The sequence below is a fragment of the Canariomyces notabilis genome, assembly GCF_033297395.1.
Source record: "Canariomyces notabilis strain CBS 508.74 unplaced genomic scaffold N656scaffold_33, whole genome shotgun sequence".
NCBI lineage: Eukaryota > Fungi > Ascomycota > Sordariomycetes > Sordariales > Chaetomiaceae > Canariomyces > Canariomyces notabilis.
This window is the reverse complement of record NW_027041855.1, coordinates 97,051-122,940: the sequence shown is the minus strand read 5'-3', so window position 1 is coordinate 122,940 and position 25,890 is coordinate 97,051. Positions and strand designations below refer to the sequence as shown.

The 25,890-nt window shown below is 54.7% G+C and overlaps 12 protein-coding genes and 2 non-coding genes across 14 annotated transcripts; 5 read left to right on the top strand and 9 right to left on the bottom strand.

Moving 5' to 3' along the window:
- Positions 1-113: 113 nt before the first annotated feature.
- N656DRAFT_718445 (PLP-dependent transferase) lies at positions 114-1,507 on the top strand (the record flags this gene model as incomplete). The annotated part of the gene is made up of 2 exons (XM_064812282.1): positions 114-325; positions 394-1,507. The coding sequence occupies 2 exons, from the start codon at positions 114-116 to the stop codon at positions 1,505-1,507; spliced, it is 1,326 nt and encodes a 441-aa protein (XP_064665859.1).
- Positions 1,508-2,341: 834 nt separating this feature from the next.
- N656DRAFT_801919 (uncharacterized protein) lies at positions 2,342-3,775 on the top strand (the record flags this gene model as incomplete). Its single annotated transcript, XM_064818188.1, has 1 exon — positions 2,342-3,775. One exon carries the CDS (start codon positions 2,342-2,344, stop codon positions 3,773-3,775), a length of 1,434 nt encoding a protein of 477 aa, XP_064665858.1.
- Positions 3,776-4,026: 251 nt separating this feature from the next.
- On the bottom strand, positions 4,027-4,098 carry N656DRAFT_t133. The gene has a single exon. It is a non-coding gene; the product is annotated as a tRNA-Cys (tRNA).
- A 242-nt stretch (positions 4,099-4,340) lies between these two features.
- N656DRAFT_t132 lies at positions 4,341-4,412 on the bottom strand. The gene has a single exon. It is a non-coding gene; the product is annotated as a tRNA-Thr (tRNA).
- A 623-nt stretch (positions 4,413-5,035) lies between these two features.
- Positions 5,036-6,564, bottom strand: N656DRAFT_771902 (Di-copper centre-containing protein; the record flags this gene model as incomplete). The annotated part of the gene is made up of 5 exons (XM_064813896.1): positions 5,036-5,377; positions 5,442-5,682; positions 5,749-5,936; positions 5,999-6,395; positions 6,452-6,564. 5 exons carry the CDS (start codon positions 6,562-6,564, stop codon positions 5,036-5,038), a joined length of 1,281 nt encoding a protein of 426 aa, XP_064665857.1.
- An 848-nt stretch (positions 6,565-7,412) lies between these two features.
- N656DRAFT_848704 (uncharacterized protein) lies at positions 7,413-8,892 on the bottom strand. The gene is made up of 2 exons (XM_064819309.1): positions 8,329-8,892; positions 7,413-8,227 (listed from the first exon to the last, which is right to left on the bottom strand). The coding sequence occupies exons 1-2, from the start codon at positions 8,757-8,759 to the stop codon at positions 7,648-7,650; spliced, it is 1,011 nt and encodes a 336-aa protein (XP_064665856.1). The 5' UTR covers positions 8,760-8,892; the 3' UTR covers positions 7,413-7,647.
- Positions 8,893-9,066: 174 nt separating this feature from the next.
- N656DRAFT_784308 (uncharacterized protein) lies at positions 9,067-11,707 on the top strand. Its single transcript, XM_064816139.1, has 2 exons — positions 9,067-10,232; positions 10,284-11,707. Exons 1-2 carry the CDS (start codon positions 9,332-9,334, stop codon positions 11,669-11,671), a joined length of 2,289 nt encoding a protein of 762 aa, XP_064665855.1. The 5' UTR covers positions 9,067-9,331; the 3' UTR covers positions 11,672-11,707.
- A 199-nt stretch (positions 11,708-11,906) lies between these two features.
- N656DRAFT_784306 (acetyltransferase-like protein) lies at positions 11,907-12,949 on the top strand. The gene is made up of 3 exons (XM_064816138.1): positions 11,907-12,199; positions 12,274-12,396; positions 12,495-12,949. The coding sequence occupies exons 1-3, from the start codon at positions 12,015-12,017 to the stop codon at positions 12,874-12,876; spliced, it is 690 nt and encodes a 229-aa protein (XP_064665854.1). The 5' UTR covers positions 11,907-12,014; the 3' UTR covers positions 12,877-12,949.
- Positions 12,610-14,699, bottom strand: N656DRAFT_784305 (ADP-ribosylglycohydrolase). Its single transcript, XM_064816137.1, has one exon. It carries the CDS (start codon positions 14,386-14,388, stop codon positions 12,988-12,990), a length of 1,401 nt encoding a protein of 466 aa, XP_064665853.1. The 5' UTR covers positions 14,389-14,699; the 3' UTR covers positions 12,610-12,987.
- A 538-nt stretch (positions 14,700-15,237) lies between these two features.
- Positions 15,238-16,569, bottom strand: N656DRAFT_771898 (alcohol dehydrogenase-like protein; the record flags this gene model as incomplete). The annotated part of the gene is made up of 4 exons (XM_064813895.1): positions 15,238-15,282; positions 15,343-15,783; positions 15,930-16,319; positions 16,399-16,569. 4 exons carry the CDS (start codon positions 16,567-16,569, stop codon positions 15,238-15,240), a joined length of 1,047 nt encoding a protein of 348 aa, XP_064665852.1.
- A 937-nt stretch (positions 16,570-17,506) lies between these two features.
- N656DRAFT_792595 (glycoside hydrolase family 2 protein) lies at positions 17,507-20,173 on the bottom strand (the record flags this gene model as incomplete). Its single annotated transcript, XM_064817094.1, has 1 exon — positions 17,507-20,173. The coding sequence occupies one exon, from the start codon at positions 20,171-20,173 to the stop codon at positions 17,507-17,509; it is 2,667 nt and encodes an 888-aa protein (XP_064665851.1).
- A 693-nt stretch (positions 20,174-20,866) lies between these two features.
- On the bottom strand, positions 20,867-22,148 carry N656DRAFT_839835 (FAD/NAD(P)-binding domain-containing protein; the record flags this gene model as incomplete). The annotated part of the gene is made up of 2 exons (XM_064818915.1): positions 20,867-21,396; positions 21,461-22,148. 2 exons carry the CDS (start codon positions 22,146-22,148, stop codon positions 20,867-20,869), a joined length of 1,218 nt encoding a protein of 405 aa, XP_064665850.1.
- A 387-nt stretch (positions 22,149-22,535) lies between these two features.
- N656DRAFT_434639 (uncharacterized protein) lies at positions 22,536-23,744 on the bottom strand. The gene has a single exon (XM_064809643.1). The coding sequence runs from the start codon at positions 23,653-23,655 to the stop codon at positions 22,924-22,926; it is 732 nt and encodes a 243-aa protein (XP_064665849.1). The 5' UTR covers positions 23,656-23,744; the 3' UTR covers positions 22,536-22,923.
- A 1,439-nt stretch (positions 23,745-25,183) lies between these two features.
- On the top strand, positions 25,184-25,763 carry N656DRAFT_801909 (uncharacterized protein; the record flags this gene model as incomplete). Its single annotated transcript, XM_064818187.1, has 2 exons — positions 25,184-25,667; positions 25,729-25,763. 2 exons carry the CDS (start codon positions 25,184-25,186, stop codon positions 25,761-25,763), a joined length of 519 nt encoding a protein of 172 aa, XP_064665848.1.
- Between the last annotated feature and the right edge of the window lie 127 nt (positions 25,764-25,890).

Below are 25,890 nucleotides of genomic sequence, written 5' to 3'. Positions count from 1 at the left end.
ATCATATCGTTCGATATACAGTCGCTCATGACAAACTTAGGGGCCTGGAACAATTGAAGAAATCCGATCGGAAAATGGCATCGGCACCGGTCAGAGACCCCGCCACGCCGGCCATGGCCAAGCCGGACAAAGACGCAGCACAAAGGGCCCTGAGTGCTGCCGAAGCAAGATTTGTTGCGAACAATCCCCGCTCAAAGTCGCTCCATGAGCAGGCAGCCCAGGCATTGCCCGGCGGCAATACCCGCACGGTGCTGTACACCTCTCCCTTTCCCCTCAGCATGAAGCAAGGCAAGGGCGCCTACGTCTGGGATGAGGACGGCCACAAGTAAAACCCCTGCTGCAACCCCTAACAAAGTACATCTCTCTGTCTAACTCCTGTCCCCACTTACCTAGGTATTTAGACCTCGTCGGCGAGCTCAGCGCAGGTCTCTACGGGCACTCACACCCTTTGATCCGAGAAACGCTCCTCTCGACGTTCGACTCGGCGGGCGTCAGCCTGGGCGCCAGCACGGCGCACGAACAGGCCTTTGCGGAGCTGCTCTGCGCCCGCTTCCGCCTCGCCCGCGTGCGCATGACTAACTCGGGCACCGAGGCCAATCTGCATGCGTTCGCTGGCGCGCGGCACTTTACCGGCCGGCGAAAGGTCGTTGTCTTTTCAGGGGGGTACCACGGCGGGGTGCTATCCTTCCCCGACGGGCGGCCAGCGGCAAATGTAGTTGATCAGGCGGACTTTGTCGTGGCGCCGCGGTATAACGACGTCGCATCGGCCGTTGAGACGATCAGTGCTGTTGGGGATCTCGCGGCTGTGCTGGTTGAGCCGGTGCAGGGCGCTGGTGGGTGTATCCCTGCCACGCGCGAGTTTCTGATGGCCGTGCGGGACGCGGCGCGCGCAAAGGGGGCTTTGTTTATCCTGGACGAGGTCATGACTTCGCGCTTGGCGCCCGGCGGGCTTGGAGTCGAGATGGGGTTGGAACCTGATCTGGTCACGCTGGGTAAGTATCTTGGGGGTGGGCTCGCGTTTGGGGCGTTTGGTGGGCGCGAGAATGTCATGGCCCTGTATGACCCTCGTATTGAAGGCGGACTGGCGCATTCGGGGACGTTCAATAATAATACGTTGGTGATGGCTACCGGGCGAGCGGCGCTGGAGCGGATTTACACGCCAGAGGTCTGCGAGGATTTTAATAGGAGTGCGGATGAGTTCCGACGGAAACTATCGAGTCTCTCTAAGGGGACAAGGTTGTGCTTTACAGGTTGCGGATCGCTGATTGGATTTCATTTCACTGATGATGTCAGGGACGAGGTGTTGTGTGGCGAAGATATCAATGGGAAAGAGAGGAAGGACCTGAGGGATTTGTTTTGGTTCGAGATGCTTGAGGCGGGATTCTGGACGGTGAGAAGAGGGTATATCGCTCTGATACTGGAGACATCGGAAGCTGAGTTGAATGCTTTTGTTGAAGCGGTGAGAGCATTCCTAAATCGGCATCACGATATCATGCTGGTGGCATGAGTACAGCTAGTATTGAACGCTAGGGAAGCTGTACGTTGCTTCCCAACTAAAGTCCACCGAGTCCACCCGGATCTTGTTGTTTATTTCTGGACGGATAGATTTGAACCTGTCTCACTTAAAACATGACGACGGAAAGCGGGCGGTAATTCACGGCCCGGGAATTTGGGGTGGAAGAAGTTACTTGTCCTGCCCCTCTTTACGAAGTACATTGTGAGTCTCGCTTTCAGAATCCCATCTCACGACATCCCTGATCTGCTAGAGAATTTTCCCATACGGCATAGTCTTTGACTGTATAACAGCATCTTAAATTGTCAAAGAATCGAAATACTACCTATTCAACGACCGGATGTGCTTGACATGTTCGGTCCCATGTTCTAGGTTAACAATGGAACAAAGCCATTATAGGGATTTCATCCTTTATCCCTACAGATAGCATTAAAAATCACTACGGAATCCGGAGAGCCATGACCGCCTCTTGTTGGCCTTTGTCTTCGACATTTCGCAACTACCTTGAGCACCAAAGCCTACTAGTAGTTGGGCTGCGTTAACAAGCAGAAAACTGTCAAGTTTCGAGAGAATACCTTAGTCAGCCTTACACAGAGTCCACTACACCGGGAACGGAGTGGTGAGATCGGCATATGAGTTGATATTGGAGCCAAGACTCAGCATCCACCTCAGTGAACACCTAAGTGCTCCAACACTGGAACGCAGCGCTGGCACTGAGTGAATATTGCAGGGCGAGGCATCATCACTAGTAACTCTTTCAGTCCTATCAGGTGCGTACCTTACCTACTAAGTAGTACCTTGTCTTTAATCCTAGGCATCTAACAATCAATGGCCTTCCAAGTAAATCAGGGGGGCAATGCCCAGAACAACGGCCAGCCAAAAAACGGGCAGAACGGTGGCCAACATCAGGGCAATAATGGGAACCAGCAGCATAAAAATAAGGGGGCAGGAAACAACAACCAGGGAAACAATCAGCAGAATCCCTGGCAAAACAACCAGAAAAACCCGTGGCCAAACAAGGGCCAGAACCCCTGGGCAAACAACGGCCAGAACGGCGGGGGGCATCAGGGGGGCAAAAGCGGGAAAAAGAACAAGAACTGGAACGCTGAGGATGAGATGGACATGGAGGAAGGACCCCCTATCGCTCCTGCAGGCTTTGGTGGTACAGGTCCGTGGCCGGTAGCGCCGAATCCACCCGTGCCCTGGAATCCATTCCAAGCTCAGCCGGCGCCCCAGCCCCAGCCCCAGCCAGCACAATGGTCGGCACCTCAAGCCCCGCCGGCGGCGTTTGGGCAACCCGTGCCGGCATTCGGGCAGGCCCAACCGAGGTTTGGGCAAGCCCCGATACCGTTTGGGCAGGCCGCAGCGCCATTCGGCCAAGCTCACCGGGGGTTTGGGCAAGCCCCGACGCCGTTTGGACAGGCCCAGGCGCCATTCGGCCAGGCGCCACCGGCATGGCCCAATAATGCTGGCCAAGGGCAATACCATGACCCATTCCAGCAGCCGTTTGGCGGCCAGCAGAAGGGCAACCAGCAAAAGGGTCAAAGATGGCTTACCCATGACGAGGCGAGGACCCTGGTTCAGGAGATGCAGCAACAGGTCCATAACCTTCGGCAGCAGCAGCAGGAGCAGTATCAGAGGCAAGAGACACTGTATCAACAGCAGCAAGAACAGCAACAACACTTGCACCAACTGCACCAACAAAATCAGCAGCTGCAGCAAGAATTGCAACGCCAGCAACACCTCCTGCACCAACAACGCCCCTATCCCACTTCCCCCGGCCCGCGGCTAACCACATCCATGACACACACCGAGCCACACCTCACCTCCCTCCAACAGGCCCGGATCCTCCAAGCCCGCCTTGAGGAGTCGTTCCGCGTCGCAATGCTGTACGAGACGGCCCTAGCGCAGCGGGCGGTTCGCGCACCGCGGGAGGCCGAGCTGCGGGCCTTGTTCGCGCCAGTCGCGGGCACGATGGAGCGAGCGATCGAGCAGATCATGGCGTACGGGCGGGACGCCGAGCAGGCTGTGTTCTTCCGCGCCATGAGTGAGGACGAGCAGCGCTTCCTGATCGAGTGGCAGGCTCTGTGCGAGTCGTACGACCCTGTGCAGCACCTTGAGGAGACGCTCAAGGACTTAATGCGCCGGTACGGCGACGATCTGCACAGCCCGCGCATTGTCGGCGCGTGGGAGGCTTATGAGATCGGCATGGCCTCGTTCAAGGAGCGGGTCAAGAGGTTTGCGGCGTTGTGCGGCTGGTAGGTTCGGTAGAAGGGTTATACCATGCTACGACTTCCAAGGGAAAAGGAGAGGAGACTGTAAGGTAAGTAACAAGTAATTGTGCTGCGCAAAATACATGCGCATAATACATCAGGTAGGTAATGTACTTCGTAGGTCGTTGGAATTGGAAGTTGTGTAAGGTACTGTTAAGCATTGGCAAAAAGGAGGTTAGACCTTGATGCAAAGTTGACCTGTTTCCATGGGAAAGGGGCAGCAAAATTGTAAGGCCCGTGAGGACGAGACGCGATTTGAACGCGTGACCTACCGGACTGCAGCCGGTTGCTCTACCCCTGAGCTACTCGTCCGGGAGAGAGTTGAACAGCTCAGTGGAGACGCTTCACACTAGAGCGCGATGAATGTTGGAAAGGCTTAGCCGAGATGCAAGACGATTTAGCCCTTACATCAGTAGTTAGATTCCATACTTCAATCTCTTAGGTACCGTGAGCTACCGGCTTCAACGTCCTGCTTACATGTATGCTTGCATAGTAGTATATACTAGATAAGTGAAAAACTAGGAGTGCGAGAACCAAAAAGGAGACAAAACAAATGCTCCTACTCGGAATCGAACCGAGGATCTTCTCATTACGAGTGAGACGCCTTACCACTGAGCCACAGGAGCCTGAACACGAGTTGCGGATTAGTTGAATCTTCGGATCTAAGAGTAACTAAAGCCGCAAGTGTGCATTAAGTGTATGATGAGGAGACGACGTTGAATAGTTTATAGTATCTGCTGATATGCTCTTCAAATGTGTTTAGAGTTCGAATGCTGAAACACGAGGCTCCATTGCATTCCAAGGAGTCTAGGCGTCGACACAGCCACGGTTTGAACTAGCCCCTTACCCCTATTTGCTCAAAAACGATGGATGGACTGTAAACATGCCTGAACGAACGATAGCAGATCCTCTACCGTGCGTGGTTTGTAGCGGTCTAGTGGTATCTAGTACCTAGAGCATATCGCGCAGAGACAGCTGTTGCACTCAACGAGAAGATATTTACAAGGTATCCACGATTCCACGGTGAGGGTTCAGGTACCTAGGTAGGGTAGGTGGGTAAACATCACATAACAACTGAATTGCAAGAAAGTCAAGGCATTGCATTTTTTGATTAACAAGTAGAAATCGCATCCTAGGGTCCTTAAGTAAGACTGTAAGTACCTAGATAAGGTACTCAGATAGGAAACCGAGTCAAAGAACTTGAACAAGTAAAGTCCGCCCAGACTCAAACCCTAATTAGACACTGCACTCAAATATAAATATAGCAATACTGCCCGCCATTCGACCCAAGCTGGTCATGGGCCTCCATCAGCGGGATGGGCTTGTCCGTCAGCCAGGCCAGGTCGATCTGCATCTTGGTGGGATCAGTCACGCGTCCCTGGCGCTTAGCCTTCATGCCGCCGTGGCCGCCATGTCCGACGTTGCCGACCATGGGCACGGCGTTCAGCCGGTTGTCGGGATCCTGCATCTGCCAGAGCCACCACAGCCGGTCGAGTGCGCCGTGGTGGAAGTAGAAGACCGGGTCGCCCGGGGAGGTGGCCGCGTCACCGCCCGGGTCGACGGCGTGGATGTAGTGGCCTGCCGTGTGGATCTAGTTGACGGTTAGTCTTGTCACATACAAGAATAAGGTGGGGTTGGTTCAAGGTTGGACTCACCCCCCATGGGTACGGATCGCCCTTGGGCACGGGGCTGCCCAGCAGGGTGTTGTAGAAGGTGTTGATGTCCTTGCTCTGTGTCAGCAGCTTGTAGGCGTGGTCGGCCGTGGCGCCCATGGCCGCGTTGCGGTTGATGTCGCGGCGAAGGCAGCGTGGATTCGCGCCGGTGCCGTCGGCGCGAGGGTTCTTGGGGAGATTCCGGTAAGAGGCCATCGAGGTGGGCCCCAAGCTCACAACCATGCTGTTATTTGTGTCAATCTTTCTGATCATTGAAGCCGAGGTATATTGGAGAGGGATCATGGCTTACTCTGAAAATGGACCGGATTTCACGCAACCTCCTCCTCCGCCCGAGGCGATGATGTTCGGAGTCCGGCCGGGCTGGGCAACGCCCTTGTAGTTAGGGTCAGGCTCACCGTTGCCTCCCATGCTCGAAGAATTCCCGTTGAACATGGGCGAGTTGATTGGGTCACGGGCGTATCGGTCGTAGTTCATGTACTGCTAGAAAGTCAGAGACACAATCTACATACATGTACATGGCTTGGGTGGATGCAACGTACAGGCTGGTAGCCCTTGTATCCGCACTCGTCCCGAAGTGCCTTTTCATAGACCCAGACGAAGTGTTTGTGGGCTGGGAAGAGATGATAGTTGTCGTGCAGCTCCATGGCGTGCGTCATATGGTAGGCCACGAAGTCATCGAATCGGCTGATAGCGCCCGGGAACTTGTCCTTCGGAGCCCGTGCTGGGAGCTTCATCAAGCACTGCACGGCTTTGACATACTCTTCTCTCTCGGCAACGCTGAGATCGCTCCACTCTCTTCTCACAGCGGCATTAGCCAAGGTGCAGTTGTTGTTTGTTCCCGCGGCGACCTTTTTGGCAAGGAACGCCTCGACCTTGGGCCTGGTGGCTACCTCGATTTCATCCACGACATCGAGGGGGTAGATCCCGTTACGAAGCCTGACCGTACGTTTTCAGTACATGATACTGACTGGAAGCTGAGGAGGGAGACTTACACCTTTACATTGGCCGCATATGATCCCGCAACTGTAGCGGGATCTGCTACCGCTACTGCCCCAGCACCAAAAAGGAGCGAGGGCAGCACCAGAGTAGTCCAGGAGGTCGGCATTGTCGATCGTGGTATTGACCGGTGAAGGTGAATCGTTGGACCGGACATCAAGAGAACTCAAGAACACCTGAGAACCAGCAAATGCAACGTCTTTTAAAAACTTATGCCCCCCATGGAACAACTCGAATCCAGGTGGCCATACCTAGCTTTGTCCTGGTAAACTTGTGGTCATAGAAGTTCGGCATTTGCAAAACAAGCATCAAGGGAACAACCATACATCAAGTTTCATTTGTGTGCCCAATGACAATTGTGCAGACGTTAGCTCTCCGTCTAAATAGATGAAGATCCTTTCGCTCTTTGGCTCCTCGGTATTCTGCCGGCCGAATTGAAGAGGCCTAACAGGGCGGCAATTCACATCAGGATAGTGACCCACATATGAATAGCACTCTTGCTATCAACTTGAGACTGGCACTGGCATGCGCCAAAGCCGCATCATGTGGACATGCGAAAGGATAATTGCTTCGTGTGGGGCAGTCCTTTTTATATAGTTGCAACACATCAACAGGCCTCACATCTGAAGGTGACCTCGTTAAGTTAAGTTGCGTAGAAAGGTGACTCCCGTATACCTAGAGTGAGGGGTTGGTCTTCTTCCATGATGTTTCATAGTAGTAGCAGAGTTGGGATATAGGAGTAAAGAATGGAGTTGGGACTGTTGAAACCGTAATGCTGTCTAGGTACCTACCTACAGGTAGTCTGCACTCATCAGTCACCTATACTTCCGTGTTGTAAGCTAGGTATCTTGTAAACCGTGGCGTTACTAAGGTAATAAGTCCCCTGGTCACAGATTCTAGACCTTTAAAGGGACCTCTAGGTACCTCCTTGGGGATGTACATGCACATACAAGTATGGTCTGCCGTTAGGAGAATGAGTGTCGTATTTGAAACCCTATCATATGAAAGCCACCGCAGTTAACCCAGCCAAGCCAGGACTGGTCAAGTCGACGAGTGTTCCCATTAATGATCAAGGCGCGTTCTATTCCTCAACATTTCCAGGGCTTTCCTCCGTCTTGACGAGTGGGACTTCGGGATCTGTATGCAGGGCCGGACCAGGCTCAACCGGGTCAGTCTCAGCAGTGCCCCCATCTCACCTGTTTGTGTCCACCGCTTTCAGCGACTCCATTTCAATGTCTGGGGCGTCATGTCCTTCAGCCTGTCCCTCTCCGGCCTGTACGGCCTCTGAAGGTTCTCCACCGGCCCCGGACGCCACGACCGCATCACCCGATCCCTGCCCTTGCGCGTGTTCCACATCCGTGAACTCTCCATCGCCATCGCCAGACTCCGGGGGCGGACTGTAGAGGTCCCGTGGCTTAGGCGAGACAACCGCCAGTACGTCCCTGAGACACATAACTCCCGGAACAAGAGTGAGACCAAAGCCCAACCACACCAGCGTGGTGGCAAGCGGTCCGACCACGGCTGTGACCGCCCCAGAGGATAAGTATACCATCATAGGCGCCGCTGTTGCTGCCGCCGCGTGCTGCCAGAGGGCTGCTAGCAAGCAGTTGCCCATTCCATAGATGGCGTTGACAACGAGGGCTGCTGTGAACCATACTCGCGCCGTCTTGTGGGATGAGGTGATGACTCCCAAGGGGGTAATGATTGGAAATGAACTTGAAGAGATACATGTGAGGGAGATAGATATAAGGTTTGACGCCATTGAGATGATGCTGTAGAGTAAGACACCGTTGTTAGCGGTCATATCAAGAAAACAACCCTCAGCAATACAGTAGTACTTAGTACTTTGTGTGGAAGCCATGCAGTTACTCACAGAAGGGAAGGCGATACCGCCTGATCTCTCAGATCGTACGCCGTTTTTCCGAGGTTCCAGGGCTCATCAGCATCTCGAAGACGCTCGATTACTTGATCAGGATCGCCGCAGGTCCAGCTGCTGCTGGTGCTTGACCTGGCGCACAGGAAAAAATAACCCAAACGGATCTCTAGATGGGAAAACCCCGCGGTTGTGTCGGATGCAGGCAAAGAAAACGCGACAAGGTAAATGCCAGCCAGGATGTTTGGAGCTGAGCAACCGGCAAGCAAGAGACACCCAAGCGCCAACGCTGCGCAGTTGAAGAGCCCGAGCAGCACCCCTCTATGTCTATGAAGAAATGCTGGTAACCAAGATGTTGTCAGTCTGAATAGGGTCTGGTACTTTTCCCGAGCAAAAAATCCCAACAAGGGAGCCGTGGCGGTGCTATTCATGTACGGTAGGTGCAATCTTAGGTAAAAAGGTAGGTAGGCACCCACCTCCTATGCGTCGCACCACTAGCAAGAGCGACTCGTTGTACCCAAACCATGGTGTGTGTTGTCCTAATGGCGTGTCCGCCATTTTGTGCCCTAGAGGAAGTTCTTCACCTTCTTGTCGTCAGCATCGTTAGAATGAATCTTACATGTACGGAAGAACAACATGGGAACCAACGATGCTCTCGCGATTGCCTTGTGTCTCCTTATCTCCTCATGTGTTCTTCGAATCCAGCCTCCCCAATACGACGTGATTGCAGGCTGCAGCTAGAGTCTCCGCCATTCAGAACCGAGTATTCCTCAACCTGGAAAGGCGCGGCGACACTGTACCCCCCCTTCTCATTGGACAACTTCAACCTGTCCCAGCCATCCGAATATCAGGGCAATGTGCCCCACGCCTTCCGTTTAAGGTGCAGCCCGGTCCGAGATCCTAATAATCGTCAAAGTCCTACCGTCTCCCACGCGTGAAAGGCTGACAGCCATATCCAGTGATATACCTAGCCATAAATCAACTCGTGTATGTGCCGGGCGCGATGGCGTCTAGCGACCCGGCGCTGAGGCACGCTGGACAGCCATTTGTCACGCCGGCTTCCCGCGTGCCGCCCTCAAGGCGTACAAACTATATCGAGCGGTTTCGGGGGCAGGAGGGTCGACAAGGAATGCCTCATTTGCGAAATGTGCTGGCAAGGTCGCGCAATAGGCTCAGCGGCCATTACACCCTTCTGTCGTTTCGCACCCCCCCTCAAGCAGGAAACCCAGGTGTCCAGTTGGCCGTCGTCGAGTGGAACGAAGACGATCCTCCTCACAGTCTGTCATCATTGATCTCTGGGGCAGGGGACCGCCCTGATGCGGAACATGATCCGCCATCCCACGCTATCTTTGTCAGTGATCTCTCCGAGAGGCTGATTAACACGTTGGGCACAACCATGCATCTCAATCCCGAGACTTTTGAAGAACATCTCATCCGGTCCGGGTACACGGCAACTTCGTATGGGGACCGGGATCCTAGCACATGGCCTACGCGGTTTCTTCCTAAACAGCATGTGTCACTACGTTGGTACAGCCCGGTTCATCGAAGGGATATGAGACCCCGAAACCAGTCCGAGTTCAAGGATCTCGTTCGGGGCGGCTTGTGGTGGTCGAGTCAAGTCGAGGTATTCGAGAGCCCCGAACCTGGTAATCTCACTGGCAGAACAAGGCTAGAATGGAGGAGCCATCATCTTACTCCTCTCACCAACATATTCCGCCAAGAGTGGTCTCTCTCAGTCTCGACCATGAACCGTCCACCAAACCCGAAGGCAAACGGAAAGTCAGATGGTCTTTCCGATACCGACGAAGATGATGATGACGATTCTGTAAAAGAGGATCTTGACATCGTCGCATGGGAAGAACGGGTCACTTTCTGCTGGGGACAGTTCAAGCAAAGACAAATTCGTATGTTGAAGCTCCCGGTAGAACTCTGCTACGACGCTGACTTCGGTACAGCCATTTTCTTCTTTGATCCGCTTCCCCGCCTGTCACTTGGTTCCTCATCCGAAGCGACAGCATGGAGACAAACAGAAGAGACTCTACTACCGTTCACAAAGCGGCTGGCGCCCCGAGGACCCCCGCCCGCCAGGCAACTTGATAATGACCCGGCAGGGCTAGAGGCCCTAAAGAAATACGCGTCCTCGATAGACGAAGCATGCATCGATGCCACCTCGTGGCTCGAGCACTTCTCCAGAGTTGCATCAGTCCCAGATACTGCCAGCGCCGCCATCAGTCTGCCACTCCTTGCTGTGTTCCAAATCGTTCACCGAGACACGGTCATGCTGCTTGAGCAATTTGGACGCGTGCTGGACCAGATCAGCACCGGAACTCTGGACGAGCGCATGATGCAGAACCAGCTTAGCCACTGGCGAACGCTGCTCGGGCGGATGCAGAGCGAGCTGCCGGCGCTGCACAAGTCGTTGCGCCAGTTCTTCCTGTTCCCATACGCCCACTCCGATGACGGCATAGAGCAAACAACAGTGCTTGGAGACTCGGAGCCGCCATCACGACTTACAACCGCCCTGGATGCTCTCCAAGCCGACATACTGGGTATGGAGAAGCGATGTGAAAAGGCCCAGGAGTCCCTCCGCGCAGAGATGTCCCTCCTTGAGAGCAAGCGCGGCATCGAAGAGGCGGAAAGCGTGTCTCGGCTCACCGAACTGGCCTTTGTCTTCATCCCCATGACCTTCGCGGCCGGCCTGTTCAGCATGCAAGTGAGAGAGCTCGCTGAGAATCCACCCCCTGTTTATGCCTTTGTCATCGCAGCCCTCGTCGCCGTCGTGGCGTCGTATGGGCTACGCCTCGTTCAACGAAGCACCCTGGTGGGCGAAACGCTTCATAAGCTGGAGGAGCAGATTCGGAACGACCAGCGGGTTGTGACTCGGATTATCCCAACGAGGAAGATTGTCCGTTGGCTGGGGTGGAAGACGGTTACGGGCTTGGGGCTTTCCGTCGTGAATTCAGCAAGGGGGTTTCGTTGGGTAGGGCAGAAGCTGGCCGACAATTTGAAGCTTGTGAGGGTGATGTGTAGCATTGCAGCTTTGGCTCTAATCATCGCCCCGTTATGGACCAGGGCCTCCATGGATATGAGCTTCAAGGGGACAATCACCGTGCTGGCCCTGCTGTCTATCCTGCTGATTTTGTTTCTGCTGAGGAGCAGTGACAAAGACGAAGGAAATATCCTGCCGACCGGCTTGGGTCGCTTCTGGCGGAACCCTTCTGGGAGTTATGTCTCGGGTAGCGTTACTAGTAGTTCTATGGGTGGTAGTGGCCTTGGCTCGGACGAGCATGATGGAAGGTCCGGCCAGCAAGGGCCCAGCTCCAGAGTAGATAGCAACGTATGAACTGGGTCTGTACCTACTCTGTATTTGTAGAGCCAGATACATTTCGATTCAGCCTTTTTACCCATGAAGCCTGTTCACATCCTGGCCCGTGATTGTGGCGTCCGAAGAAAAGTCTCCTGATTATAGTACAGTTTGAGATGAGTCAGTCAAGTCAAGTCCAGGTATTGAGACCGTGTGGATCAACAGCAGTAGCCCCGCTTTCCGTCCAGTCTGCCACGTTTCTCAACGAACCTTCCGTCAACTGAAGTGACTGAAACTCTCTCCGCGCAAGAAGGCGCAGATCCCATCAACTCAAGTGACCTTGTTGCGGTAACAGGCACTTGCACTGAGTATAGTGTTAACAATGGATTCCGAAACACTTGACCTAAACGAAAACCGTCGCCGGATGCTCAATGGCGAGCTCTATTACGCCTTTACCCCTGACTTGGTAGCAGATCGTCAACGCTGCAAAGCCGCGTGCAACGCCTTCAACCTGGCAAGTGCCACCGGAGTTGCCTCGCGGAGAACACAAGTCGAGCTTTGGAAACGGTAAGTTATTAATTATACCTGTAGACACATATCCTTCGCCCCTTCCAGTTTCACTGACTCCCCCACACATTTAGGATCGTCCAAGATGACACCCCGCTCCCTCCGCCAGGCGCCACCCCTGAAGAAGATGAGAAGCTTTTGGACGATTACCCCTGGGTAGACGGACCTATCAAATTTGACTATGGCTTCAATACAAAGTATGTGTCAATTTCGCGCCCTTCCCCCGGCCCCCGGGCAGTTTGGCAGCTCGGTCCCTCCTTCACGCCGGTCCATGCTTACACGCGGCGGTCATTAGAATTGCCCCCCAAGTCTACATCAACAGCAACGCCACCTTCCTCGATGTCTGCCCCATAACAATCGGCTCACGCACCCTCATCGGCCCCAATTGCAGCTTCTTTGCGGCAACCCACCCGATTGATCCCTTCGTGCGCAACGGTCTTAATGGCCCCGAACTAGGCAAGCCCATAACCATTGGCGAGGACTGCTGGTTTGGTGGGAATGTGACTGTCCTCCCGGGCGTGACCATCGGTCGAGGTGTGACGGTTGGCGCTGGGAGCGTTGTGACCAAGGACGTGGAAGATTTTGTTGTTGTTGCGGGTAATCCAGCAAGGGTTGTTAAGAGGTTGGACGCCGCAGACAAGATTAAAGGGGAGGGGAGGACGCAGGACTCTCGGTAAACTATGACATGTTGACACTGGTATATAGCAGCGAAGCCCTTTATAACAGCGCGTCAAATGCTCTGAGTCTGTGTCCTACACAGTATAGGGAAGCTTGACTGTGTATCATGGTCAACTATTAACTTGCCTGCCTTTTGACTGCCACGGTAAAGACCACCGAGTTTTCGAGGGTTTGGAAGCATTCATGTTCACTTGCGCCGCCTCTTTCATCTTTTTGGCAGTCTCGGCCTGCAACACCATCCAGCGAGCCTCCATCTCCTCCTGGCTGAGCATTGGCCGGCCACCATAAATCTCGATATCTGGATCCTCCCGGCCGTCGTATGACCCGTTCTTCAGACCCAAGACCTGGCACAAGGCGTCCGATTTGCCTATCAGCCACTCCTTCTGTTTGAGTCCGAGCTTCCAGTGGTCAGGCAGTGCCGAATACCCAAGCAGGCCGCCTAACAGCGCGCCGGCAAAGCAAGCGTTCGTGTCGGCATCTCCGCCGCGCATGACCAGGTCCGTTATGAGATCCTCAAACAGTCGAGACCGTTCCAGTAACCCCCTATTGCTCTCAGCCAACCTTCGCATCGCCATTCGCAACAGCACCACCCCTGAGCCAAGTGTCTTGTACACATATCCAATCGCGGCATGTTCATCCAAATTCAGCGCATCCAACCCCCATTCGGGACTAACATGCCTCTTCAGCTCCTCCAAATTCAGTTCCACGCCTTCCATTCCTTCATTCGAGTCACGGAACCACTGCACCGCCCGATCGATCAAGACATCCACATCCTCCTCAGCCACAACCTCACCCCTGACAACCCCCCTGACCAACCCAGTCCCAATTACACAAGCCACCACGCACCTCGGATCAAAGTGCGTCACCCTTGAAATATCCGCCGCAACCCTGAACGCCTCCTCCTCCTCCCTAAACAAACAAATCACCCCCAACGGGTGGGTGCGCATCAGACTCCCATTCGGCGCGACCCTCTTGCCCGTCCGCTTCCACGTCTCGCAGGCAACCCTCTCCGGCTCCTCCACAAACCCTTCCGACGCAACCACACTGCTCACCAACCGACCGAGGCCAAGCGGCATGGTATCCAAGACCCTCAAGCCCATCTGCACCCAAACCCTCAACCGCGCGGCAAAGTCAGTCTGGGACGGCAGGGGTGGCGGCTGGGAAGTCTCCGCGCCCGCGACTGCGGGTGACGAGGCGGTGTGCAAAAACGCCAGAAGCAGCAGCAGCGCATGGTCCGTGTCGTCGGTCCAGTGACCCGGTTCCTTCGACGCGCGGTGCATGTCGAGCCTGAACGGAGTTGGGCCGCCGGATTCCGGGGTTAGTGTGAAGCGCCCTGCTGGATAGGCGGCTGCGGCTTGTGAGGCAGAGAGGAACTCCGTGTACAGCCCGATTGTGTCGCCCAGTGCGGAGCCGACGAGCACACCTGCCACCCGGTCCTGCAGGGCTGTGCGCAGGAGGGTGGTTGTTGCCGCCGGCGGGAGGCCGAGGGGTGGGAGCGGATTAGGGGGCATGGTGCGAAGGCGGTGAACTTTGTTGGGGATTGTTAGGTCTGGTACCCTTTATGCTGATTGATGAATTGGGGGTGATGCACTGATTGGGATAGTGTCTGCTTAGATGGTGGCTTGCTGAAGTGGAGATTGAAGAGAAAGTTGATAAGTGTGGTTTGACTGTTTGAGACCAAATAGTATGCCGGTTGTATGCATGTGCTTCTCAGGTACGGAGCCTCGACGCCAATATGAAGGTATGAAGTTATGAACAAAGGAACTGTGTCGTGTAAGGGACGGGCAGACTGAAGTTCCAGTCCGGACGCCACTCCAAATCGTGCGGGGCAAGAAATGTAGCCACGATTCGCCAAAAGTTCTGTAGCTGCCTAATAACTGAGCTTGCAAGGCTGGGCGCTAAGCAGGAGCTCGAGGCAGCAGTCAGTGTGTGAGAATGAAAAGGGGTAAGGTCAGAAATAAGGGGTAACACGATGGAATACTCCGACAGTTGGCGGCGTTGTCAACTCTGTAGGAATGTCTAACAAGACACCTAAATACTCCGTTATTAGCAGGTATTGCTTTATTTTCCTGTATTATTGCACTTTTACCTAAATGTATTTCACTGTCCTGTATGCTCCCTCCTGTTTTCTCCTACGACACCGCGCCATTCACTATCACACCCATTGACAGCTTAGTCTAAACATGACTAGAGGATCAAATAGTTGCCTGAATATAGGCGGCATTATACTGATCCTTGAGTACCTTGCTAGACTGCGTAGGTACCTGCTAGTTAGGTACCCGTACCTGATGAATGCAACTGGGATACCAAAGGTCCATGACCACCCTCTAGCCCAACTGCCCTGCTTCGTGGGCTTGTGCCTACTCGATCTTGATGCCGACCTTTCCGAAATGCTTCTGTGCCAGCTATGTCCAGATCTGTCAGTTACATCCCAGCAGCAACATCTGCAGAACAAGCTGACTCACCATGTACTCGTACGCCTCCTTTGCCTGGTCAAGCGTGAAGACGGTCTTGTCCACGACCGGGTGGATATTGTGCTCCTCGGTCGCCTTGACCATATCCTCAAGCTGAGTCCTCGAGCCAACATACACCCCACGAATGACGCACACCCGCGACAGGGCCTCCATGATGCTGTCCTTGGGCCTCGTGCCGCCCAGCAGGCCAATGATGGAGATGATGCCTTCCATCTTGATGGCTGCCAGACTCTGCGTCATGGTCGACTCACCGCCGACCTCAATGACATGCTCGACGCCCTCTCCGTTGGGGGTCAGCTTGCGCGCGGTCTCACCCCAGTTGGGATCCTCGCGGTAGTTGATGACATGGTCGGCGCCGAGCTTCTTCAGAAGCTCTGCCTTTTCTGCCAACGAGGTGGTGGCGATGACTGTAGCGCCGGCAGCTTTGGCGAACTGGTTGCGGTGTCAGCAGACTCCATCATACCGCGCATCATTAAGGGAAGCAAAATGCTTAGGGAATTGACACGCGCAGAATGGAGCTAATCAGACAAGCATGCATCTGGAATGGGCACAGTAAAAGAAGAACAAGCAGAACTCACCTGCAGAGCAAACAGACTAACACCACCAGTACCCTGCACCAGAACCGTCTCGCCCTTCTTAACGGGCTTCAGACCGTACAGCGCGTTCCAGCTCGTCAGGCCGGCGCACGTCAGCGTCGCCGCCTCGACAAAGTCCAAGTTGTCGGGCATGCGGACGACGCCGTTCTCGTTGAAAACTCCGTACTGCCTCAGGGTGCCGTCAATGCAACCGCCAAGCCCCGTCTTACTGGCAGCCACATCCACGGGGCCGGACTGATGGCCCTGGTTGAAGAGGGTCACGACCTTGTCGCCCGCCTTCCACTTCGTCACCTTGGAGCCGACCGCCACAACCTCGCCCGCGCCGTCTGAGCCGGCGACCACGGGGAGATCCAGCGGGAAGGGGTATTTGCCCTGTGTTCGAGATATCATGGGTTAGCAACCGTGGTGTAAGGGGTTGTGTTACTTATGGCAAAAAAAGGGGCTACAGTACCTGTGGGATAATCAGGTCGCGGAAGTTCAAGGAGGCGCCGCGGAGCTTGACAAGCACGTCATTGTCGCCGACTTTGGGGATCGGCGCGTCTTGGAAAACCAACGTTTCGAGCTTCTTGCCAGTGCCCTGGACGAGCCACTGCTTCTGGCTGCTCGGGATGGAGGCGGACATCGTGGCAGAAGAACAGGATTGATGAAGTGATAGTAGCTTTGGGAGTTGAGGTTGGTGAAGCTAGTTGTTTAATGAAGATTGAGGTCTATGGACGGTGGTATATCAACGCTGGCCGTATTCACGGGCGGGATACCAACAGGCGGATATCCATGATATATAGGACCCAACATATTGGCGTGCAACGTCATAGTCGCGATACTACACCGCAATGTGGATATCATCAGAGATTTCCCTGCTCCCACTGGCAATTAGTAATCTGTACCGAGTTTTCACTGGCTCCATGCTTCCCAAGCCTCTGTACTGTGTACAGCTTTTAATTCGAGGAGGTGTGCAAGATATGCCGGACAAGGGTTGCCCGCCCTCTTTGCTCCTCGATGTTGCGTACAATAACGTGTCGAGGAGAAAAAGATCTCCCGGTTTCCCCTAACCCACGGGCGGTGTACCCACTGCTGTGGGCGACAACAACGTTGATTAGTCATGCACTTGCAATATCTACACCAGCCGGGTAAACCATGCTCCTGCTTTAACGTCGGTTTCAATTTTGAGGAGATAATCGGGTTCTTGTTCTTCGTTTCAGGAGTATCATCAGGCACATTGATGATAAATGGCAACCGCCTTATGTCGTGTAATGTCAACACCATCTCGCTTCGCAGCGACTGTCCCGGCATTGAAACAAGTCCCTGAAAGGCATACAGTACGCGATGTCGGTTAAACTAACCGGCAGCAGTGGACTCCAAAGTACCTCGCAGGTCCACTTTCAACTTCATTGAGGCATTGGTGTCGGGGATTGGAACATACTAGCAGGTACCAAGGAACACCAAGCCCCACTTGACCCCTTTTCTTCATCTCGTGGAGACCAGGGAAGGACTGTGTTCCAGAACCCGAACGAACTATGGACCCAAGAGCTCCAACAGGCTGCTGCCCAGTTTTAGGCCTGTCAGCGCAACCCGATATTCCTCCTCTGAACGTTCTTGCCCACAACCTGTACCGTCGCCGGCGACCAATCCTCATTACCGATGGCCCTCGCCGTGAGCGTCAACTTCTCGCGAGGCCACAGGGTGACATAGTTGTCCTCCCACGTCAAGGGAAGCACATCTCGACCCTCTGCATCAACCAGATTCAGGCTCACAAAGAACGCCGGCACGCCCGATCCGTTCTCAAGCGTTACTGCCACACTGCTGTCGCTATCGTGGACCGCGCTGACAGTGAGGTTTGCCGGCTCCAGGTTGTTCAGCGCCGTATAATTTGCGTACTTTGTCACCGGCGTCACGTACCACTCCGAACTCTCCCAATCCAGCACGTCAACCTCTCGGCTAACCCAGTAAACGTTCCTGCTCAACACCTTGCCGCCCTCGCCCTTCAGAACCAACCGTAGAAAAACCACCTCCTCAGCGGCCTCCCCTAGAACCTCTCCCAACTCAGCAATCTTTTGACTGGCATTAGGCTCCGCGTCCGCTTCGACCGTCTGCTCATGGACTACCCTCCCATCGACGCCCAAAACCTGCACCTCCACGGTCCTTTTACCCTGTTTGTCCAACGAGCGGTTGATCAAATACACGCCCTTGCCCACATAGTCATAGGCCACATGCTCAACCCTACTCCCAACCTTGGCCCCGAAATAGCTCCCGGCAGGACGCATATAGTAGTCCCAAATATTCCAATGCAAGCTTGGCCAGGCATTGTTCAGCATCCAGTATATGAGGCCCGTCGCAGGGCGGGGCGTTGCCGTCCACATGGCGGCGTACGCCTCGAACTGGGCGCGGGTCGCCTCGTAGTCCATAAGCTGCGATTTGGCGAGGTAGTCATCAAGCGACGAGGGCGGGCCCCAGCGGGCCCAAAGCGCAGCGTTGTAGATGGCACGGGTCTCGAAGGACGAGGTCTCGCGCGACATATGGAAGAGCGGCTTGTCCGGGGTCATCCAAAGATCGGCCAGGTCTGTTGGTGACAGAAATTTCTGGAGGCTCGCCAGTTCCGGGGTCCCCACGCCGGCGCCCAGCTCGGAGCCGAACCCGCCCGCGGCGCCCAGCTGCGCCGGCAAGGTGTACCAGTAGTTGGGTGGTACCCAGTCATAAGGCCCTTCCATTTCCATGCCGGACGGCCCCGTGAATGGGGAATACCCGCGCTTGGAGGCGGAGCCAATGACCGGTGTTTGCCAGTCGGTTGCGTTGAAGGCGTCGAGGTAGATGCGCGTGGCGCGCTCGTCGGTCCAGTAGTCGCTTCCGATCAGGTAGGTCAGGACGCTGGGGTGGGTTTGCAGCATGCCGGCCTCGTGGAGCATGCTCGCGCCCGCGATGGCGTAGTCGGCCGACGACCAAACCGGGGTGGGCACAGCCAGATCCTGGTTGTAGCTCCAGGCTTCCCACTTATCGCAGCACTCCCATCCAGGCATGATCATGACGCCGAGGCGGTCAGCGATGTCGTAAAGCTCGGGGTGCTCGTTTTTACCTTCCAGCCGGACAGTGTTGAAACCCAAGTCGAGGACGTACTGGAGTTCTCTTTCCCATTTTGCCGCGTCCCAGCGGAGAAACATGTTGGGCGTGTAGCCGGCACCAACAACTTGGAATGGCTGCCCGTTCATGATGAAGGTTGTGTCGTTGTACGAGTTCAACTTTGAGGTTATGATGCGGAGGCCAAATGTGGCCGCTGCGTAATCCGAGAGTTCTCCGTCGTCTGCAACCACCGTCAGGTTTGCTGTGTACAGCCGCTGCTCTCCCCACTGTCTTGGCCACCAGATTTTGGGATTTTCGACGATACCATCGAGAGAGATGTCCACGGTGGACAGGGGTTGTAGTGTAAAGGTCTTGTTCCAAGTAACAGCGCCCGCCCCTGACGGCGGCGCAATAGTGGCCGTGGTTGTGATAGTGACGGATGAATTCTCGAGATTCTGGGCCCGTGTTTTGAGAGTTACCATGGCTGGTTGACTCCCTATTGGCGTCCCGAGCTGCGTCACCACACGAAGTGGTTCCAACACTACCGACCCAGTCTGCTTGATCTCGACGTCTCGCCACACGCCGGTTCCGTTGTCGGCCGGCCAGGGGTTCCAGTCAACCCAGCCCAGGGCCAAATCGCGGTAGTAGTCTGTTGGATGGACTTGGATTGCCAGCGCATTTCCAGCGCCGACGATGCTGGTAATGTCGTATCGACGTCCGACATAGGACCCAGCCTGCTCGGTTCGAGACGCAACTTGCTCACCATTAAGGAAGATGTCTGCTCTTGAGGAGATTCCGTGAGTTTGCAAAAAGAAATGTCTGCCCTGACCAGGCTCAAGTAAGATCTCGCTGCGGTAAATCCAGGGGACGAGGAACTGTGTGCCGTCGACTTTCCGGAGATTGTCAGAGTAGAAGAGCTCGGTTTCGTTGTAGACACCCGCTTCGATCAGACAGCCTATGAGAGTGCATTTGGACTTTCTGATATGATGCCACGCCGAGGTGTTGACGCCATTTCTAGTCAGTCTCTCGAGATTAGTACCCACGACTGCTGTCGATTGGAGATCCCACGATGGAATTGCTGCTGTTTGCCCTGGTGACGATACCAAGGCTGCGGCCATGGCTGGCTGCAGCCTGGATACCAGAGAAATGGCAATGGCGATCTGTTTGACCTGCATTTTGCTGGCAGTACTTCCTTTCACACTGCATGCAGTCAGCGCAGCCACGGACGGTGATGGCGCACATCAACCAGAAGACTGGTTGTTTGAAGAAGCAGTGCTCATTATCCGAAATTTAAATTCGGATCGCAATGCTCTCTAGCGTAATAAGTTGTGTCAGTCCGTTAACATGACCACGCCCCGCACTCTGGACCACTGGAACGTTACATGTTTGCTGTCTTGGAGCACGGCTACTCACAGAATGGAAGTCACGGCTGTGCCATATAATCGCCCGTTCCTAGGCATGTCAGGCCCCGCTGGCGATCCGCACTTGCAATATATTATTATTATTCCTACCCCGCTATGCCTATCTAACAGGCTCCTCGGACCCGCTCCAGCTTGCAATATATTTGCGTGTCCCTTCCTGCTTTGCTTCCGTGGCAATTGAAATAGGCAAGAACGACACACCTGCCAAGTCACCATCCGGATAATACAGCAATGACGACCATCGAGTAGTTGAGGCAGGCGCTACCGTGGCAGCGAGACTTGGCAACCGGCCGTCGATATGGATTTGGCTCAGTTATCAGAAGAAAGTGTCGAAATCGCTTGAACATTATATTGATCCTTGAGCCGGAGCATCTTGTTGAGGGTCCCGAAGGAGTGAATTTGAACGAACGAAGCCTCAGGATTCACACTGGAAGATGCAATCCGATTTCAAGCCGTTCTAGCATATCCCATTTTCGCCAAAAGCATCTTTTGCACCGATTCCAGATCCATTGACAGTTCCGCCTCGCTCAGGCTCTGCGTCACAGCTTTGGCTCCCCTTTCCACCACCTCAGCTGTGTATGCTTGAACCGCCTCCTCCTTCTTCGACTTACCGTCACGCACTGAAATAAGCGCCTGAACGTAGCGCTCGGCGTCGAGAACGGCGTGCTGGAACCCTTGGCCACGGAAGACGAGCATCGGGTGAGCCGCATCACCAGCGAGCGTGATGCGGCCGCCATGCGTTTCCCACATGACGGGCACCCACGTCCGCATCTCGTCAATGTAGCAGCCATCGGTCTCACGCGTCCATTCAATCTGGGACCGGAACGGCTCAATCACATCATTGGAAGTCGCCTTGATGTATGCCAGTGCCTCTGGCCCCTTTTTGGCGGGCGGCTCTGGCAGCTTGCTACGCCGCCAAATCTTGATCCATGCTATCGTCCAGGTAGCCATATCCTTTGGATCGTCGACATACATAACTGTAGGTTGCTATTAGCCGAGTTCCCCCAGAAGAAAAGTGATCTGCGTAATAAGCGTACGTACCGGCCACCCCACACGTCGAGGTCACACCAGCAGTTACAGCGCCGAGGGGGTGCAAGTTGACCACTGGCTCAACCTTTGCAGGGTCACCATGTCTGGGATATCCCGTGGCACACATCAGACCAGACGGCTTGGCTCGCGCCACCTCGTCGTCCCCAAACAGCAACGCACGTGCCTTGGACGATGCGCCATCAGTTCCAAGAACATAGTTAGCCTCTGCCGCTGTTCCGTCCGCGAAGATGAGCCGAACCATCTCGCCGTCAACGTCCATCTTCTCGAGCTGTTTACCCCACTGAATCGCCCCGGCGGCGTTGAACTCCGCAGCCAAGATGCGACGCAGGCGCTGGCGCGTGATACGCCTCAGCCCGGGCATGGCGCTGCGGAGCATGACCTCGCCGGTTTGCCCGTTGATGCAAGGCATCGACTCAACTTCAGGCGTGTACTCGAGATGAGGGTTCGTGAAGGACTGAGGGAAATCGGCCAGCGCGGAATCAGACAAGAGGGACTTCAGGTTCGGTAGCGCCCAGTGTACCGAAATAGGCCAGTCGCGCACTCGTGCGTCGAGGCCCTCCTCTTGATCAAACAGCACGACATTGAAGCCCGCCTTCTTCAAGCCATGGGCAGTAAGAAGGCCTGTAAGTCCCGCGCCAATGATGGCTACTTTGGGGGTTTGCGCCTTCGTTCCGTTCATTGTCTTAATGTGCTCGTGGAAACGATCGCTAAGTGACAAACCTGTGGCTAGTCATTGAGGCTTGAGAGCCGGGACGCTTTACAGCAGAGATGCCAGCTCTCTCTTCAATTTGTACCGCTGGAGATCTCTGTTCCGGAGGTTTGCGTTGGGGATGCCCGACTGGTCGTCTTCCGGTTCGTTTCTGCCGTTGCGACATATGGAGAACAACCAACCGGTCCCAAGGAAAGACCGCCACCGGAACACGGCATTGCTTATTGTAGCAATATGCGGACCAATCGAGCTTGACAGCTGCCTGGCATCGGACGGGCCTGAAAGCGATGTTGCCAGCAGCTCGTCAATAACACTGTCTTCGGGCTCCTACCGCGATTCTTAGTCCCAGACCAATCAGTCCATATGAATACGGCGAGCGGGGGATTAGGGGTAAATCCGGAGGCGCATGTTCCACCGTCCTATAGTCTTCCATTTTCGCGCCAGCATGTCGACACAGGAGCTCTGTGTCCATTGAGACTTTGATATTGCAGGTATGGACTCCCCATCCCGTGGGTCGCCTTAGAACAGGCCCAGCAGGGCAACTCAGGGTCGACGGATACGGACATTGTTGAGCGCAACGTTTCCATACATAGGTATGGTAGGAATGTAGACTTAGAGCCCAACCCACTGCACAAGAGCCTTCCACCAGGCATCAATCGGGGCATCCAAGAATCCCACTCTGGGGCTGAGCTCGACCAGCATACAGTTCTCCGATAGGACCACAGGGGTGCCCTTAACAGCAAGGTCAATTTGGTATATGAGCAGGGGGGCGCTCATCAGCAGACTGGCCACTCCGAACAACAGTGGATGATCTCCAGGCTCCTCGAGAACAAGGCCGAGGAAGTGAGACACCATGAATAGCAGGAGGGAGAAGACAGCACAAGTCCAAACCGGTGCAGCCATCCAATTCATCATCAGAATCTGTCTCTGAAGTGCGAACCCCTCGCGACTGCCTACTAGCCAGCATTGGCGCTAGTTCCTTCGGTGGGCGGTTCAAAGGCGGGAGACCGACGGAAGGAGACCGCTGAGTTGTTCGCGGCCGATGCGCTTCAGCTTGCGAACGTCGAACTTCAGTGCAATGGTTGAGAGAGCCCCGGAGGTGTCGGTTGTCGGCCGTACGTGGACGGTCTGGCAACAGGTCTCCTTTGGGATGTTGAGAGCTGGATGCCGGTGAAACTTCGTCTGGGGCAGATGGGGCCGGGGTAAACTCGGTTATCTCAACGGTGGCGGGCTCTCGATCCTCCAAACCTCCAGGGCGCCTGTTCCGCCATGGCTGCTTCTCCCGACCCTTTCGCGGCCGACGCGCTTCAGCTTGCGAACATGGAAATTCAGGTTCATGGTCGGAAGAGCTTCGGGACTGTCGGTTGTCGGCCGTACGTGGACGGTCTTCAGCTAGCAACCGGTCTCCGGGATGTTGAGAGCTGGATGCTGGTGGAAACTCGCTTTGGGCACATGGAGCCGAGGTAGGCTCGGTCATCTCAACGAAGGCAGGCTCTCGGTCCTCCAGACCTCTTGGGCGCTCGTTCAGCCCTAGATGCTTCTTCTTCCGACGCTTTGGACGCTGTTGACGATAGCGCTCAACTTCAGCCACAAGGCCGCGAGCCAACGCCTTTCGCCATGCGGTTCAAACGACAACCGGATAACCAACAAACAGAATTACGACTGAATAAACGACTTGCCCAATTTGAATGGACCGGAAAACGCGGGATCTTGCACCCGTTTCGAGGAAGGAGATGGATCCGATCGGCGTACAGCCATGGGTATTGATGATGCTGTAAGCAACAGACCCGAACGTGGCACCCGGGGCGCATCGCTGAATCACAATGACTAGTATGGCGACTATCTCGGCTATCATGGACAGGGTCAAGACAAGAGGTATGAAGTAGGTGAACCGGTTCGACTTGGCCCACCAAACCGCGATGGGCAACAAGAGGGCGCCAGTGGTGGTGAAGCTCGCAGAAACCCATCCCGCAGTGGTGTATTGTATCTCAGCAATGATGAAACTGGTATACCAGAAAGCGGTTGTCGTGACTGGCCACAGGAAATCCACGAGAAAGGATACATCGTCCGACTGCGCGGACTTTGCAAGAAGCCTTCTAATCCGGCGAGACCACGACGAGCGCAAAGGTCGGGTGGCATCATCTTCCCCAAGCTGGGCCCTTGCGTCCCTAGACAAATCCCACCAGAGCAGAAAGACGTTGATGGCAATCGTCATCAGCGTCTCAGGCCAGCTGGGGTGTAGAGCTGCGTGAGTTGGGGCAGCATCCACTCGAATCAATCCATGTGTTTGCTGAAGAATCTGAATTTCCTGGTCGGTTTTGCAAAGTTGGTATTGCTCGGGCAGGAGGTTGTCAATGTCGGGTATGTTGGATCCTCGAGCGCTCGAAACCAGGCCAGCGAAGCAGATCGCTGCTGCCTGCCAGAAGACCTGCGCCATATCTGACACCTTATGTACCATAAAGGTATGCAGGGAGGAGAGGACTTGATGATGGCGTTCAAAACGCTTCATCGGTACTCTCGTGCCGGGATACGCCCTTTATCCAGACTTTGTGTTCCCTTAGCCCCAAATCATGGCTCAGTTTCCAGGAAGAGAACTACTACTACTGGCCTTGCTGCAGTGACCGTTGATGTTGCTTCTGGTGTTGTACCCTATGTCCGCTGCGGTGCTTGATAAGGTAAGAAAACGAATGAATGTCTTGAACGTGGCCCGTCAGGGGTCGGAGTCTAGTGTTTCTCTCGTGCCGAAGTACGCGCCGGTCTCGCCCTACGCAAAGAGGACCATTGAGATTGGGTACTTACTCGCTCTCAACGAAAACTCTCTACCTACCGTATATAGATTTGGTCCTTCCTGGCACTCCCACCCCGCAAACCCATATCCCTCAAGCATCTTGATTTCCCCCCCCATCCCACCCGCTGCACCGGCAAATTCTTACACATCGGGCTGCTCTACCTCAAACACCCACCCTATTCTCCACCCTCCTATCAAGTGCTTCACGGATCTGACAATGGATCCTGCCATGCACGAGTTCGACAGGGTCGCCGGGGAGGTCCTTAAACTCTTTCCCGTAGTCGTCATGATCGTGGCCACAGTTGGAGCCCAGATGTGCTTCACGGTCATTCTATCAAAAATTGAACTGCCAGAGGGAAGCACGGGAAACCCAGCGTTTACACGGAGAATGGTAGCTGCCAGCTGGCTGTTATTCTTGGTTGTGACGTTTTGCGCCTTCGCTGCTGGTGCGATCGATATCGTTCACGGGCCCAGCGTTAGGAGCGGAAAGCTCAGGAAGGCCTGGTTCGTGAAGTATATGGCGATACTCGTTCTCTTTGGGATCGAAATCATCACGTTTGCCGCCTTCGGGTGTATGGCTACTGCCGTAAGGGAATTCGACTACGACTTGGGCCAGTGGGCTATTGGGATTGTTTGTCTAGGTGCTCTGATCACCGTCTTGTCGACGGCCGTATATGCGTGGCGGGTCACGAGGAACAAATGTAAGTTTCTCAGCAGATGTTCGATGGCTCGACTCAACTCAAACTGACTACCCGCGTTGAGCAGAACTGAGAAAGAGATTTATCGACCGAGGATGACTTCGAATCTCTGCTGTTTTGCTGACCTGAATCATGTATCTGGATTCTGGAAAGGAACTTGTGATTAGTTACCTAGGTATCTGTGTCTAAGGGGGTTTGGGTGTGTCCCATTCTGTCAATGGCTGAG